This window comes from Melanostigma gelatinosum, assembly GCF_949748355.1.
Source record: "Melanostigma gelatinosum genome assembly, chromosome: 8".
In the NCBI taxonomy this organism is placed as follows: Eukaryota; Metazoa; Chordata; class Actinopteri; order Perciformes; family Zoarcidae; genus Melanostigma; species Melanostigma gelatinosum.
Window position 1 is genome coordinate 20,719,600 of NC_136641.1, and position 17,501 is coordinate 20,737,100.

The 17,501-nt window shown below is 40.0% G+C and overlaps 2 protein-coding genes across 2 annotated transcripts; both read right to left on the bottom strand.

Annotated features, from left to right (window-relative positions):
* Window positions 1-548: 548 nt before the first annotated feature.
* On the bottom strand, window positions 549-5,944 carry tegt (testis enhanced gene transcript (BAX inhibitor 1)). The gene is made up of 10 exons (XM_079273523.1): window positions 5,866-5,944; window positions 4,694-4,789; window positions 4,501-4,609; window positions 3,476-3,596; window positions 3,336-3,384; window positions 3,029-3,126; window positions 2,850-2,929; window positions 2,657-2,757; window positions 2,315-2,390; window positions 549-1,414 (listed from the first exon to the last, which is right to left on the bottom strand). The coding sequence occupies exons 2-10, from the start codon at window positions 4,747-4,749 to the stop codon at window positions 1,391-1,393; spliced, it is 714 nt and encodes a 237-aa protein (XP_079129649.1). The 5' UTR covers window positions 4,750-4,789; window positions 5,866-5,944; the 3' UTR covers window positions 549-1,390.
* A 1,087-nt stretch (window positions 5,945-7,031) lies between these two features.
* ctdsp2 (CTD (carboxy-terminal domain, RNA polymerase II, polypeptide A) small phosphatase 2) lies at window positions 7,032-15,750 on the bottom strand. The gene is made up of 7 exons (XM_079273795.1): window positions 15,095-15,750; window positions 12,669-12,832; window positions 11,387-11,488; window positions 11,038-11,094; window positions 10,307-10,399; window positions 9,545-9,730; window positions 7,032-8,854 (listed from the first exon to the last, which is right to left on the bottom strand). The coding sequence occupies exons 1-7, from the start codon at window positions 15,153-15,155 to the stop codon at window positions 8,729-8,731; spliced, it is 789 nt and encodes a 262-aa protein (XP_079129921.1). The 5' UTR covers window positions 15,156-15,750; the 3' UTR covers window positions 7,032-8,728.
* Between the last annotated feature and the right edge of the window lie 1,751 nt (window positions 15,751-17,501).

The following is a 17,501-nucleotide window of genomic DNA, read 5'->3' on the forward strand; positions in this document are numbered from 1 at the left end:
CTAGTTGTGAGTTGCTTTGTTAATCTTAAACTAAAGACGTCTCGTGCAGTAAAAGTACAATATTTTCCTCTGAATTGTGTAGGCGTAGAAACTACAGTATGAAACGGGAATACTGTTACTTTACAAACGAAACGACTAAACACCCCAACTATGTATAAAAAAAACTAGATTCCCGTGTACATTAATGCATCAGTAAACCTCATAACAGCATTTTCAGCAGTATAAGTGTGTACTACGCCATGTACATTTTGATAATACACTAAAAGTACTTTTACTTAAGGTATGTAGAATGTTCCTTTAAGCAGCATTTTTAGGACTGCAACTTGTTTTATTTTATCATTGATCTTCTGATAACATTTGATTAATCATGTAATCTAATAAATGACCAAGTTGATGTCCTCAAATGCTTTTGTCCAAAACATTTTAAATGCAGAACTATTACTCAATTAGTAGTTGACAGGTATCACTATATTTAAGGAGTATCTGAATATTCCTTCCATCACCGTTATAATTGGTCGACATAACGAAAAAAGATCACTTCATTCCAATACGTTCAACACATTTATTTGAGCAAATGTATCAAATTATTAGTTCAAATTTTACATCCATAAAATAAATTCTTCACAGTATACACTTTCAAAAAATCGTAAAGGTTAACGTCACATCATTTGGCAAACTACTTTCTAAACAGATGTTAAGAGAAACTTACACTGGGAGGCCTGAACAACTCTCCTGCTATCCAAGATGAAGACCGATGGCACAGACTCTTCCTCCTCCAACCCCAAACGTCCTTCGGAATGAGTTGGTGTAGACCACCATGACTCCCGACGGGCTTTTAGGGTTTGTGTCAGCGTTACCAGGTTTCACCATTCTTACTCAAAATGTTGATCTCAAAACAAAGATTTGTCGGGACTAAAACAATGACGGGGAAATTTCTCAAAGGGGGTAATCTGTTGTCAAAATCATGGGACACCATATCTTATGACACTCCACTAAAGAGAATGGAGGAAAACTAAAACAAGGATTAGCCTCAGAAAGCTGACATGACCCACTAGAAAAGAGCCCATCATGTCATTTATGGCACTAAATAATGAGGTTGTCCATTAAGTGCTGCTCAGCTTCCAGAAGTCTTCATAGGGCAACACTCCCCTCTACAGGCCAAGCATGTTCACTGCAGCATTAGTCTAATTCTCCATTCACAGCCATGATGGGGACTAGCATTAGTTTACCATAAACTTACATTCAACTGTTGTTGAAAGTTTGAAAAATAAATCAAAAGAAATTTCAATAATATAAGACCACATGAGTTAATTCAATAAATGAAGACAGAAAGTGAAAAGCACCAAGTGCGTTGCACATTGTGCCTCTTCAGACTTTAATTATCCAAACTTTACTTCTTTTCCTTCTTCTTCTCCTGAAAAACAGACAAATAATCAATTGTAAGAAACACATGACATAGATAGATATATAGTTATAGATAGAGATATATATATATAAAACAATCAACACACTCTGTAACCATATATATATTACAGAGTGCGTGTTGATTGTTTTTGAGTGATGACAACTTTCAAAACTGTGACTGAAGAAGAACTAAGACTCTTTACTTCAGTAAAAACACAAACACTGTAAAAAAAATACTGCATTACAAGATCTAAAATAAAAGTACTGAACTATTACAAGCAAAATGTACTCTAACGTATCAAAAGGTGAAAGTATTACTCAGATTATTAGATCTGACAGATCGTAAACAATGACGCAGCATTTTACTGTTGTAGGTGGAGCTACTGTATCTGCTCTACATACAGTCAGCTAGTTTAATTCAGTGGATCACAACGCAAACCAACTTCCCTCACAACCATCGTACTGCGGAGGGAGAAGTCATAACGCAAAACCCCAGCGAATAAAACCAAAAGTATCCGTTTGGCTGGATTCTACTTGAACTAAATAAGACAATATGCTGTTGCTGTTCTGATTTGGGTGAGCCAATCACTTCAAAAATTGAATCTGCCGTTTGAAAAACAACGGTAAAATGCATTATAGACACGAGTAGACACGCGTAAACCAGAATTCAAGCATGGATCTATGTATTCGTGAGTATCTCCAGCAGCAGGGAGGTATTTGTGGGATTGTGTCAAAAGGAATAAAATATATCCGGCTTTGGATACACAGATAACATGTGTTAATAGGATCACTTCATTGTTGCCTTTGGTCTTTTCATTGGATGTGTTGACAATAAGGAAAACACTAAATATGACGAAACTTATCCATTAAATTTACAAAAAAGGAAAAAAAAAAGCATAAAATCCTGTACCTTGTCGTTCATGGCGAGGATGACCATGAGTTTTCTGAAGATGGTGATGAAATCCAGGAACAAGTCCACGCAGTGCCTTAAAAAACAAAGTATACCAGAATATGTTTCAGAATAGCATATGCTTTTTGAGGAAGAAACAAATTGCCATATATCATTCAATATCTCTCAAATAACAGCATCTGGCTATTAAATGTATCCATTCATTTTCTGAGGGCTGAGCTCAGGTTGCTGCTCTGATATTTGGACCCGTCTTTACTTACTTTTAGGAACTGATGCTAAGCTACACCTCACTATGGAATGATGCATTTACATGGTATTTGGTTCGGAGAAAATGTTCCTCACCAGATGTAGTCCTTGTCGCCATTCTCTGCTTTCTCAATGATGAGCTGAGTGTCAAATAGGACGAAGCCGCACATGATGAGCAGCCCGAGGTACATGTGTGCCTGTCGGAACATGTGAAGAACGTGATTAACACCAAACATTGAGACAGCTGATCAATAGTTGAGTGAGGAATGGTGCCACTTGGGTCAGCTACCTTAAACAGCATCACGGATCCAAAGAACATGTTCATCACGGACATCAGGAAGAGGAGGGAAAGGCCAGACATCAGGGTGCCTTACAAGAAGTAAATGGGTAAAACGTAAGTATTGCTGTAGAGGGTTGAGAAGAGAAACATACAGTGTAACGGGTGCCAACGTTATAAACAGCCTTTACCTCCAAGGAACAGGTAGCTCCTGCGTTTGGCATAGAGAGCGCTGAGAGTGAAGCAGATGAAGATCACAGAGGTTCCCATGAAAGCCGTCATGATGATGCTGAGAAAAGAACCAGAACACAATGGAAGTTTTCAGTAAATTCCCACTTTCTATGTGTCTATATGTGTACAGACTGACAGAGAGATGGCTACCAATCATCACACAATAATCTTCTCATTGCCGTTTAGTTTTATAATGTTTAACAGCTGGCAGCTAGCTGACTAAAAGTTAATGTGCAAGCGTTATACAGCGAGTGACTTTTCACATACCTCGGATTGACAGCGATGACAAAGTCCAGTGTGGGGCCAAGGCCAACACCTGGAGATGGAAACCGCTGGTTATAGACTCAGAAGACAGACATATAGAACAAAGACAGCAGGGTTTGTTCATTTAAAATCAGGTAGCTTACCTGTGAGGAAGGCGAATCCTGCGAGGATAGCCAGTCTCTTCTTCTCCGTTTCAGAGTTGTGTGGCGTCATGGCAAGCCAAAACATCATCCCCAAGGAGCCGAGGACAGACAGCAAACCTCCCTGAGAACAAGGCCACACGGTGAAGATGGAGCATCCAGTGCACCATGTGTGGGTAACGTCACTGAAACTATAGCTGTTTGGTTCCTTCACAATAAGACGTTAAGATAAGAGACAACTCGTCTGAAAGGCCTTTTTCTGTCTCATCACATCTTATGTCATTCAGATTTAAATTACAGACGAGTACTTTGACATGTGGTACCAGCCCCGATATAAAAGGAGAACACAATATAAAAGTCCCTTTTACTGGTGTAGCAGACAAAAGACCAAAATAGCAGTTCTTGCTTTTTGTTCTCTCACATTTTGCCTGGAGTTTTTGATGCTCATCAGTTTTACTTATAACTTTTATGTCACTTCTAACCTATTTTTTTCAAAATAGTGATTTTATTGGCTAGGCCCTATACATTTCCATGTTGATACTAAGAAGCCCTCTAATTTGTGATATTGGGCGATACAAATATAACTGAATTTAAACTTAGTCATTTATCCAAAATACACTCAGTATCTTCTAAAACTGTAAATCCCAAAATAATGCGTTTTTCAGGGAAGAAGATGCACCACATTTCACAGAAAATGTAATTTATTTAATTGGTGTAGCTATTGTTTAAAACATCAACTAAATTAACCATAGACCGATAAGTATTAAGATCTGGGTAGCTTACCAACTTTGTTGAACAAACACTGGATAATGCTGGACTTCAAAATGAAATTACCTATAAATCAAACTATGACATTTATCTGCAGTACATGTTGCAACAACCAGGTATTGCACCAAAAAAGCACCAAGTGGATTAGCATCAGCAGGACAAAGTATTTGTGTGTCAGTACTTTGCCTAAGGGCACTATTTGCATAGACATACAGGATCAACCTGGACAAGTAGACTCCGTAGCATCTTGTTAGCGTTACCTGGAAGAGACGTGTGACGACATGGACGTAGGAGCCAGCTGCAGACACAAACATACAGAGTGCCAGGCTGGAGTACACATTCTTCAAGTGCACTTGGGTGGAATGAGATCTGTAAAAAAAGATTAAAAAGGCGCTTGAGTTTTAGTGGATAAAGTATGTGACTGAGATAGCAATCTACTGCATGCTTACGCACATTTGGGAGAACTTGAAGAGGGAGTCAAAGTTGATGTTGCGGTCAAACATGTTCATGATGGAACCAGGGCTCGTGAACCGAAGAGAGATTCTTGAACTAACACAGCAGAACAGAAACACAATTACACTTGAGCTCCAAATTCACCGGTAGAATCAAAGCTGTGTTATTTAACTCTAACTGCAGCATTCAAAAGGTAGCATGTGTATCATTTGTTAAAGATCAGTGGTGGAGAGCAATAGCTACACTTACTCAAGTAAAGTACCTCAAAATTGTATTTACATTTGGTGCTACTTTTAATACTAAGAATGTTTAAACACACAGGAACAGTTAAAATATGCTAGATTTAACTACCCAACAGTATACCATCAATATATATCATCCAATAACATAACTCTGACACGGTATGATTTAGTCGATGATTAACATTGACTTAACCAAGATTTTCAATGAAGCAGTTACACTTTGAAGTATTACGGTAATGTGCATCGCTACCCTTACTTAGACGAAGTTAAAATAACCTGAATACTGCTTCCAAGCATGTCGCTTATTAAACGTGCGCAGTTTAAAACACCATGGAAGCCTTTGGAGCTTTCTGCCAGAAATAGTTTATTTTAAACACCAAATATCAACTGCTTCTAAACCGAACCAAGTAAGTTTGTAAACTAAACTGAAGGAGATATCTGGCAGAAAAGCCTTGTCTTTAGGTTCTCCCGTGTGCGTTGTATTACGCTTTGTGACATTAAATTGCACAACAAGTTATCACTAGAGTTAACTGATAAGCGCTGACTGCTTCACACGCTAACAAGCTTCTCTGATAACATATTCTCAACTCGTGTTAACGACATTGTCGTGATCTGGTAACAAAATCAAAAGCAACTCAACTTAATTAACGTTAAACACGTTGTTAGAAACAGGAGAATCAAGCAACACCCCAACACTATGATTGTCGTATGAGGATATCATATAACAGCTAAGCGTTGCTTAGCTAACAGTTAGCTAAATACCGAGCAGCTTGGCTAACTACGCTAACGTTTTAGCTAGCTCGTTTGTCAACACAATTCGACGTCTCGTTCATTCTTGAGCATATAACGCCAGCACTGTTACAGATAACAGTTACTATTAATACGATAACACCGAAGCTAATAGCACAATATGTTAACAATAGCGCTTACCTTTGCTTACTCCGCTAACCAGCTAACAAACTGTTTGGCAGCCGTTCTTCTTCCTGCTGTACGTGTCAGTGGCCTGATGGCGTCACAATAGCCACGCCCAGAAAACTGTAGTCCCCCATTCCCGTGTGTGAAATACGGTTATTTTACAACAAATCAACATGTCTATATTACACTTACTGAACGTTGAATCAAAGTTGTCGTTACCCCAATACATTGTTAAGAAACGTTTTTTATTAAAAGATACTTCCTGGTGTGTCAGCGAGTAATGTCCCCGTTACACCTAAAATGGCCGACTCATAAATTTAACTACACCATTTCGAACGGCAAGAAAACATCGACTTTCATGTTTGTTAAGCAGTTTGCACCTCGACCTCACCGTTTTATAAACGCTGTGATTCAAAGACTAGGTTCAAGCTCTACTGTGAAATAATCAAACTAAAATAAATGGATTCGTAGGAGTTTAAATGAGTGAATCTTGATGAATCATGACTAACATGATGCAACGAGATGCAACATACATGTTATGGGTTAGGGGTCTCGTTTTTCTTTGATATGAAGGCAAGAACATTTTGCAATTAATAGCATTATTGTTGTATTCATATTATTACAAATTATTTAAATGAATCAGTTGGTATAACTATTGTTTTCCTTTATATTTTATTATTATTATTTTCTAAAGTGTGATCTGTTTCTTGCAAAGCCTTAATCTCACAATACCAAACTAACTGCTTTATTTACTTTTGGATTTCATACCCTGGACTTTCTATCACAAATCTTAAAATGAAAAGTAGCTATAGCTGTCAGATCAATGTAGTGGGGTAAAAAAGAATAACAGTCTCTGAAGAAGTATAAATAGCATAAAAAGTACATTATTTGAGTAAATTCCACCACTGTACAGGTTGAAAATATAAAATGTGTAAGATAAGTTTTGAGTGGCCAGTGTATGGTTATGTTCATCTGTGCAAGTAGTATTGAGAGATGGATGAAAATTATATTTTTTATTTACTTTTTCTCTAGTACTGTAACCCAAATATGTGAGTAGAACAACATGTATTTAAGACCATATTGATTTAAAAAGATACTTAATTGTTGTAATAGAGGACATATAGTAAAATGTATTCCTTGTCCTTTCGTGTCACCGGGGAGAAAAACACATACAAAAACTGTACAATATAACCAATTTTTATTATAAAATAAAAACTGGTAGCACCTTGTCTTTTAGAGTTTTGGTCAGATTGGGTAGACAAAATGAGTGTTTGATTTATTCTGATACACAAAGACAAATTGTGACTGTTTAAACAAATACTTTTGGTCATCACAACTGGTACAATTTCATTGTCATATTTTAGTCGTTAACATGCAGGCAATAATTGCATCAGACATTGAACATCATCGAAAAAACATATTACCCAGGAAACACACCCCACAAAATATCTGTTGTACTGAATAAAAAATGGAAAAAGAAAAAGTGTTCCTGCATGATTGAATCTTGGATTTACATCAATTTGTTCATTTGATTTAACTGCTTAAGTTTTGAATTATCTTTGAATTTAGACAGCAAAACGTGTGATTTTTAGGCACAGATAAAACAGTTAAAACACAAGGCCAGCCTCAAAGTAGGCAAATGGATTACAAAACAATGTTAAGCATTAAGAAGTACTGGACAATACAGATTTTTGGCCAATAAATATAGAAAAACAATACTCACACATGCTAAAAAATTTGATATTTCAAGTGTTGCACTGCAAGTACCACAGCCGCACGGCATTACACTTGCTCTTGACAGTGTTTTTCTCACGCTCAGCATGACACATCAGAGTGTGTAGGCCTACAAATCTCTTCTCAGGCAGAACACCATTCTCTGTCCGGATTTCAAAGGCACAGTTTTTACTTTCAGCACTGTCAATATAAAACAAGTGCAAGTTGTTTGTCATACAGTAATAAAAGAAAAACAGAGCAACAAACGAGTTATTATTAAACCTCGAATGAAAAATGACTTTTCTGGTCGTCCTATGTGCCAACATATTCCAGTGTGTCTGCTTTCAACGGACCATCAAAGACAAGATTTCACCCGGTTTACTTAACTTGTACCAAACACTAATCCGACCACTAATGATGTATATTTGCATGGTTTGTAGAAATTATATTTATAGTACAAAAAAGTGAAATATACTTTTGTTTTGCTGCTCCCTTAAAAAGGTAAATAAGGCTACAGTAATGTTTACATCTGTTGAATGCAATTATTGACTGGCTACTTAGGAGGTACTGTCCATGTACACACAGAACTGGGTTGCATAGAGGAACCACGTTCACCTTTTTAAAAATAGATTTCCTTACAAAACAACCTATAAAATGAAATCAATAAATGTATAAAATCTTGTGGAAATTTAAAAAAAGAGCTGATATTATTTTTTTTTTGTTTTGTTGTTGTTGTTGTTCCATGAAAGGCACAAGAATGAAAAAAAAAAGTCCAAAAGTCAAGTCAGGGCAGGCAGGCTTCTGCTTTGGCAAAATAACCACTTTAATATTGTAACTGCGTGTGATGGGATTGCTTTGGTTGTTGATTCCCGCTCTTTCAAATAGTGGTTGTCAATAATCAGCACTGAGGTTCAGAGGAAAGGCCTCAGATCTATAGTCTCAGCTGAGCCAAACACATTGTTTTTCAGGCTACGGATTTCCTTAACCCCCAACAATAAGACAACTTTCTAAATAGTATAGTATATAGTATAATAGTAATAATAGGATTTTGTGCAGAGGCAAGGAGGACGACGTCTGAAAACTCTAGCGTCTATTGTCAATAGAAGGTTCTATTGTAGCTGAAGAAAGTCTCGAGCTGGAGCTGGGGAGCGGGTCCACTGAGAGTTTAATGTCCACGAAGCTGGTCCAGCTGGGTGTAAACATTGTCGGCTTGGCTAAGTTCCTCAAACACAGGCAGAAGGTTGAGCAGCTCAGCATCATCCACGTCATCAAACCATGACACCACGGGAACCTGTCGAAAACAATCAGTCACTCACAAACTGTTGGCTTTTAAAATGAAAATAATCACATATGAACTGCACCCGGCAGCTGTGAATCAAAGTTGCACAACTGCCAATGTTCTGATCCAAAGAACGCAAGCAAATGTAACCAGAGGCGCACAATTTGAATCTCTCCTAAATGTGTCTTGCATGTGCAGTGTACGGTTTTATAAATCAGGATTTGAACTGAATTATTCAGCAACTATTATTATATCAATAAAGTGGTTTTAGCCTAAATTTTGGGAGGAGAAAACAAGACATTTGATGGTATTATAGTGGTTGTTTCTCACTATTTTGTAACTATCTACTATTTTGTATATTACAAACAAAAAGATAAATCGAGAGTGCCAAGTTCTTGTTAACTTGTACAGAGGAGCAATGGATGTGCCCGGCCCACGACTGTAAGGAAATACCCACCCCAGCCACAGCCCGCTCACGCTGCTGTAAATGAACCGTGTAACCGTAAAATGTTCCTTTTAATTCTCAAAACATCGAGGACTAAATCTGCTTTCATTTTCATTTTGTGTGATTCATCAGTTTGTAAGAGCTAATCTCACATTGCCAGATGCTTCTCACCAAGCTTGAGGTCTGCAGAGAATCTTGTCGAAACATTTGGGAAAATAAGATCTCGGTACAGCTGACAGAAGCAGATAAAAACTCACAGCATTATTAGGGTGGAAGATGTAGGAGGCAGGAGAGTTATCCAGGATGAGGGTTTTTTGGAGATCTCTGCCCAGGCGGCTCAAATCTTTGACATAGCAGCCCTGGTGGAATACACAAGATTCCCGGAATAACCGGGTCCGGAAAACACCACACTGATCCAGCAGGTCTGTCACTGGGTCTGCATACTGACGGAGGCCAAGGGAGGTGGGGAGCAGGTGAGGGGAAGAGCAGGTTGGACTAATGAAGCACTGTCAACTAATGGCGGATATTTATTTCTAACAGCAAATAGCTAAAACATCACACATCCAAAAAAGTACATTCATCTGGATTAGGTTGCACCAGCTGTTGTAAAGTTACATTTAAGTTCGAAGTAAATACTAATACATGTTAGCAAGCTAACATGAGCTTTGTCAGTTGGTTCAGTTAGCTATGCAGCAATACATATGAAATATTTACAACTAGTTTGTGTGCGTGGGCAAACCCATTTTAATGTAATTTAAGCTTAAATCTCCAGTGAGAACTTAAAAGCAGTTGATGCAAGTGGCTCCAGTAAACAAACTACAGCTTTAACACATGAGCAGGGCATCTACTAAGGTGACTAACAGCAGGTTAAGCAGCTGCTATCACACTACAAGGCAAGAAAAAGCAGAAAAAAACTCTGATAAATCTGACAAGACATCAAACATCTGAACAAAAAAATACTTAGTGCAGAATACAAAGTGTCTATTTTGGGATCTGTTTCAGGATCTGGTGTACTGTACCTTTGCGAGACTGGCTGTAAACAGCACGCATTCAAACAACTCTCCCATTCTCTGCAGGAACTCATCCACGTACGGCCTCTTCAGTACATACACCTGTAATACAAACAGACCATTCGTAAACAGTCCCACCAGCAGGCCTATTTAAATGTAATTTACATGTCTTCTGTCACATTTCTACCATGAACTTCGGTCTTCCGTCCGTCGGCTGCAAACGGCCAGTTCCTGAAACAAGTAATCAAGAATAGGCCGTGCCAGTGTTAACCAGCCTATCCTGGATTACTTGAACCAGGCCGAGGCCCACGGTGGATGCTACCCTACAGATAGGCTCCCAGGAATTACATTTCTTAGTTAATTACATTTCCACATGCCCACTAGTGAGACGCTGAACAAATGGTCCAACACAGTGTGCTAGCTGAGCACTTTACAATATCTTCACAGAGGCAGTAACATGTACTGCATCACCTAAGATGACATTTTAGATGAACCGAGGCTGAAACGACTCATTTCCTTGCTGATGCATCCACTTCCACTTTCTCTTCCCTGTTCAACATCTGGCCAGTAGAGGGCTCCGTACGCCCGTCAGAACAAAACCTGGCTGATCAGTTACAAGACCCATCCCTTTTTTCAGCTCAGCAACCGCTGCAAACACAACACACACACACACACACACACACACACACACACAAACCCCTCTCCTCCACAGCAAACACACTCACACACAAGTATTTTACCTGGTGTGTGGTCCCCTCTATCTCCACAGGCACGATGAAGTCTGCATTACTAATAGGCTGGAGGGGGAGAACACAGGGGGAGTTGGTCGGCATGCTCATTCACACGGGTGTACGTTCACATGGCATTACACAACAACTGAACACTTAGACGCAGGCTGCACACCGCGGCCATAAATCACAGTGAAGAGCCTTCACAAACAGAATGTAATTCACTTGATGTTCCCTCAAGCACATGTGATGGTGAATCAGAAGGAGCTTTCACGCAAACTACACAAAAATACTAAACCCACTAAAATGAAGCATTGGCAATCAGCTTATTTGGTGGCCAAGTGAAAGGTTTCTTTGGTACCTTGAATGAGCTGTGCACCAGGGTCTCATCCAGGTCTATGACCACGCATAGCTTCCCTTGGTCCTGGGCCTCCACCTCAGGCAGGAGGCTCGGTTCAGGCTCCTGAGAAGACACACAAATACTTTTAATGCTACTGTCCAACACGCACCTATATCATTTGTGCTGCGCTTTGTTTACACCTAAGGAGCATCATTAGCCCTGATAGTACACTGATTCATATAATAATCGGACCGTGGCCGGTTAATTTCACCTCTGGGAAATTTGACTCAGTTTCAGAGCTGCATGTATGCGTGGATGAAGGAGCGAGCCTCATTATTTACGATAATATCGTCGATGTTGCATATCTTTAGGATTAGCATATTTATGTGTTTCATTATATTTCCCAAACGCATCTGTAGACCTTCACCTGCAGGGAGAACACATTAGCTTGATGTAATCTCATTTTCAGATTTGTTAATATCGTTTCATTCTAGGCTCTTGATGAGCACAGCCAATCTGAAATGAATTATTAATATATTACATAATGTTGAGGACAAATAACATACATGAGCAACAGGAATATAATTTCACCAACTAGTCAACGCAATGCAACATAACCCCATCAGCGCCAACGTTTCATTTTGGATCCAGACAATAACCAGGCCCCCACAGATGCTGCTTCCTGTTTGCTCCTGATGCTGGAGGACACTCCTCAACGTGAACAAACATGGCATCTCATTAAAATGCCCCTTACATGCTACTGAAGCTCTAATCAGGCTGACAGCGTTCACCAGCGTGGCCAGCCGAGTGCAGCAGGCGCTCAAGGCTTTATTTTATTTTTTTCTCCACCTCAGCAATTACGAGGCACACAATACGCCATTCTCTGCACACCGTCTGCCTAGAAGGATTGATCGTCGCTCTGTCGTTCTTATCTTCCTTGGAGGATCAAGTGTGAACATCAAAGTGATTCCATATCCGCAGACAGTTGCGGTTAGCCTTCAAGATGTTCAGAGCAGGTGCAGTAGTGGCTTTAGTGCGCACTTGTAAAAATAATAAGCACATTTTTTACAACAGCCTGTTTAGTTTATTCCTATACAGATGGCCAAACTATTCAAACACACAGGCAGTGTGTGTGTGTGTGTGTGTGTGTGTGTGTGTGTGTGTGTGTGTGTGTGTGTGTGTGTGTGTGTGTGTGTGTGTGTGTGTGTGTGTGACAAGGAAGTGAAATCTTACAGAAACAAAAATCGGACTGAACCGAGGTCTTCAGTGATGTGAAACATTGCTGGAATGAGAATAGTGTTACCTTGACAACCGTCCCATTTTCGTATGACTCCAGCAAGGCCTGGTGGGGGGGAGGTGGTGTTGGCGGTGGTGGTTTGGGGCCATCCTGAGCTTGGAGGCAACAGAAGAGCGCTTTGAAGATGTTGCAACTCCGAGGCTGTTTCAGGGCAGACCGGCTCACCTGGCCTGTTAACGCACAGAGAGAGAGAGAGAAAGAGAGACTTTCATGAGGAAACCAAGTTAAACATGGGAACACACATCAAATACACTGAAGGTAATCACAAAACAAATCTTTTTGCATGGAAATAGATGAAAAATATGACTTAAATTCAATATAATTAGTTATACGCTACATGTAAGAGCTTCCCCTTTCCTAAAAGGCATCCGTCCGTCCACAGCCCGCACTTGAAATCTGTTTTTAATGCGCCTGCCTCTGCTGCTGCTGCTGGAAATGGCTGGTACATGTTATATAATCACAGAGGGCGGGAAAACCCACACTTTTTCAGCACTACCTTCGGCAGAAAACACAGACAGAAAACATTCCAACCATTTTAAACTCCCAAGACCTTCCAGGGCTGCCTGAAGCTAGCCAGAACAGACAGACAGTCAGTCAGTCAGTCAGTCAGTCAGTCAGCCGGACAAGCAGTCACACCTCAATGCTCTGTGCGGGTCTTTGATCAGTCACCATAACCAAGAGTGTCCCAGACCCACATAGACTTGTAGTTAAAGAAAGGGAGAAAAAAACATTCCTGCACGTTCCCTCGAGTGAGTTTCATGTGAGGACTTGCAAAACATAATTTATACCCATCAATACACCTTCATTGTAGTAAATACTACTAGAAAGAGGGACTGTGGATAAAGAGTCAAAAGCGGAGCGAGAGAGAGAGAAAGAGATTTACTCCTAATAATCTCCATGCTGACCCTCAGTGCTCAGAAGACATAATGCAGACACACATGTTACACAACACCCTCTTTAAGACAAAGGAGCTCGATTTGGTCATTCGTCAGATGTCCTTCATTAGTCCTGCACACTATTTTCTGAAGAATATCGACATTAAATATCGATGTCCCTTCAATATATTCCAAATGATGAATGTGAATCCTGATTCCTGACAACCAGTGTAAGCCAGCCCATTGATTCCCCACAGGACGGCAGCATTGGCCATGTATGACATAACAACCACATTATATCTCCCCTGCATGTGGCAGGATGGCACAACAGCAGATTAATCCAGCACAGATCTATGTTAATGAGCCATGCGAGGGGAAAAGACAAGACACATTATTTGCGTGTAATGTATAATCATGCAATATGCACGATGTTAACGAGCCAGGAATCAATGCGCGGAGCTCCTTTCAAGCCCGAGGAAAGCGTGCAAAACAACGAAATCTTTGAAACGGCGCTACAATGGGTGTGAGCAGAGGGGTGTGTTTGTGCATTCCGCTGTCAACACCGCGGCACCTGGTATTTCTACACAACCTCTCAGTTAATCAACAGCCAACCTGGACGCCCTTACACATATCCGCCTCGAACATGTATTGTGATTTCATACAGGAACTGTGCTGTTTGTCCGTCAAGTAAAATACAAGCAAACTTGGGAACAGTGCAGCAGTATTTCGTGCCATTACGCACTGATGTGTGACCTCCCCCGCCACCACCACTAAGATATGAACACCTTAGTTTATAAAGGAACCACACAGCTTGATCTACACTGTACTACAGTGCTGCCTGTGGTGGCAGACGAGCTCCTCGAGCTGTACCTGGTAGTAGTAGGATATGGGATGGTGCCAAACAAGCTGGAACCTGATCGACATAAATACACAGCAGCTTGTTTTTTTTGGAGAGCTGTGGCCATGATCACCAGCAGCACCACTGAGAAGAAGTCAGCCATAATCACAACACCACATGTTAAGAAGCAACAAAGATTAAAACAAAAAGACATAACAACAGGATCAACAATAAGCTCTGGATGGAATATCCAGTGCGCAATGGAGACTATGAACTTCTACTTGACCGTATATTCAATAGTAAAGGGACAATTTAGCTGTGGCAAATCTATATTATAATCTAGCTTCTGATGGATGTTATTCAGCTTAAATGTTTTATTCTAACAGTTGTATGATCGTTATAATCTCCAGGTGAAGAAAAACGGCTTCGAGTCAAAAATAGTACTAGTAAATAAGCACAGGATGCTTCGTTCAGACTCTGTGGTTCTGTATCTCATAGTGATAAGATCTAAACATTAAAGATTTGTTTGGTAAAAGGTAAAAAAAACAAAGGGGGCAATGCGCCTTTGACCGCGCTCAGCGTCCGCAGCGCTCAAACTGTCAAATGGGCGCACTACAGGCTCTCTCGATACACCGATCAGTATTCAGAAAATATCCAAATAATAACACCAGATATAATAATAATAACTCAAATGCTCACAGAACACGGGCCCATCTCACCTGTTTTCGGTGACACTTGAACGTCTTCTTTCTGCACTTGGGTGATAACAGAACTTTCCATCTGACAATCACGGAGCCTTCAAAATCCTCAAATCCTGTCCCCGAGCACTGATGGGCATCCCTCATTGGGTTTTATTGAAAAGTCAACTTCACCGAGGTAACTTGTCATCCGCCTCAGTAACAAATCCCCGATGAGAGTAGGATTGATCTGGTTTCTTTATTCCCCCGCCGCTTCTTCTTCTTCTTCTTCTTTTTCTTCTTCTTCTTCTTTTTCTTCTTCTTCTTCTTCTTCTTCTTCTCTCGGAGGTCCGCCGCACGGAGAGGGGGCAAGGCACTTGGATATGTATTTTTTTTTAGACTATATGAGACTCTGTCCGCTCCGTCGTCTCGGGTTTACCACTACTATTACTGGTAGTATCGCCGAGAAGCCTTCACTCTTGCACCAACAACATGGAGAATCCAGGCGAGAGAAGGAAAACAACCGAGGAAATGGGGCAAGGGAGGGCGGTTTCAAGCCCCCCCTTACTACAAATAAACAACATCGCCCGAAAGGCTCTAAACGGCCACGAAAAACACCGAGAATCGACCTCTACTGTCGGTTTCGATCCAATAAAACGGATCCCCGTGTTCACTTAAATGTAAAATATGAGTTTTGTTGTTATCCGGGGCTTTGTTTTTCTACGGCTGGGACTCCGCGGGTGCCTTGAAACCGTGCTGATCACTGATTGGGCGCATGGGAGGTGGGGGTGTGGCCAAGGCATTCCTCCCCGTTCTGCATGCGCTGCACCGTCGAACACATTCCAGTGCTGATTTTACAAACGAGATCACGTTATTTGTTAATTATGTTAAACATAGTGTTGATTTTTGCGACTGCATTAACATATGATTCGTTCACATTATATACAAGGAGAGTAATATGTTATCTTTCGTTTAAATTGTAATTTTTTAAAGTTTAATTTGGTTTCTTTTTTGTTTATATTTCACATACAAATATAGGCTAATAATTTAGTATTTGTATACAGCATTTTTTGACTGTTCAACTTCAATCATTGTACCAGAGGAGTTAGATATATTATTAATTATGAGCCACAATTATCTCCAAAAAAAGTAGGTTAATCGTTGACTTTAATATATATCCCAAAACTGGTAGGCTATTATTGTCCGGAAGTTGCTAATTGTAGGCTTTACATGTTACGCTACAGAGGGGTACCCTTTTAGTTTACAAACATAAACTTCATATCACAACCTCGGATTAGCAAGGAAACCCAAATTAGTTTTGAGGCTTATTTAATAAACCTCGCTAAACCTACAGTTTGATGCATGTAACAGCAGATGGATGAACCCCAGAGGAGTTTTGTTGGTAGAAGTATCTCCATACCAACTGTCCTCAGTAGTACTTTATGTGTGGAGGTAACAGAGGGCAGAGTGAAACCAATGACCCAGGCTCTCTTATTTTCTCTCCGCTTGCTTCCCTTAACTGACACAATAAGAAAATGAAACTGGAACTTGTTTTTGCCAGAAACCTGCTGGGGGACTTTTCTCTGGGAACTACTGCATTATGGCAATCTCCAAACATTTGTGCAACAACAGGCTCTATATGCAGTACTTTACCATGGGACTGATGATCATTAACATTAGTTACATCATATTAAAATATAGTATAAACAAGTATATTTAATCAACTATGTCGGTAATTATTTCGTTCTAAATCTAGGAGGAAAAAATGACAAACATTTCTATTGTTTTTGATTCAAATAAATTGTGTGTATTTTATAATACCTTTTCACTATCTGAAGAGATCTAAAGCACATTTTGCATAAATATAAGTAGTTTATAAATCATATTCGGCAATATGGTAAACCAGTGGGTCCCCAGATATTTACAGCATGGAGGTTCTGCAGTGCCTTCTTATTGTCTGAAACCCCTTGAGTAAATGAACACTGGTCCACTCGCATGCATGTTGAGCACCCGTGATGTGGAGTTGAGCAACAGCAGATATTTGCAATAGCTAAGCACATTAAACACACTAGTGGTATAGAGAACACTAACTGCATACAGCCTTAAAACAGTCGAGATGAAAAACTCCGAAAGAAACAATAAAATCTATTTGTTAATAAAGGAATAACTACACAGCTGAACTAAGCACTCTATCCATTCCAAACACATGTGGGCCCCTTGCACCACAAGCTCAGCCAGTGCCCACAGTGGCCACAATGCAAGACATAAACAAGAATGGCTCTGCTGTTTGCATTCCTGGTGTCGGGCGTTTTAGGGCAGCACTGACAGATCTGTGTAAAAATATATACAAAATAAGTATGGACCGCACAGCTGGAAAAAGTCATACGGTTTAGAGCTGATGCCACAGTTTACTAAATCAATTTGCCTGATGTCTGATGCGTCTTGCCCT

Coding starts and splice junctions, on each gene's coding strand:
- tegt (XM_079273523.1), bottom strand. CDS start 4,749: ATGAACATGTTTGACCGCAACATCAACTTTGACTCCCTCTTCAAGTTC. Junction 3,597..4,500: donor TCGTCACACGTCTCTTCCAG/GTAACGCTAACA, acceptor CCTTGTTCTCAG/GGAGGTTTGCTGTCTGTCCT. Junction 3,127..3,335: donor GTCATCGCTGTCAATCCGAG/GTATGTGAAAAG, acceptor TTCTTTTCTCAG/CATCATCATGACGGCTTTCA.
- ctdsp2 (XM_079273795.1), bottom strand. CDS start 15,155: ATGGAAAGTTCTGTTATCACCCAAGTGCAGAAAGAAGACGTTCAAGTG. Junction 11,095..11,386: donor TGGTGCACAGCTCATTCAAG/GTACCAAAGAAA, acceptor CTCCCCCTCCAG/CCTATTAGTAATGCAGACTT. Junction 10,400..11,037: donor TAGAGGGGACCACACACCAG/GTAAAATACTTG, acceptor TTTGTATTACAG/GTGTATGTACTGAAGAGGCC.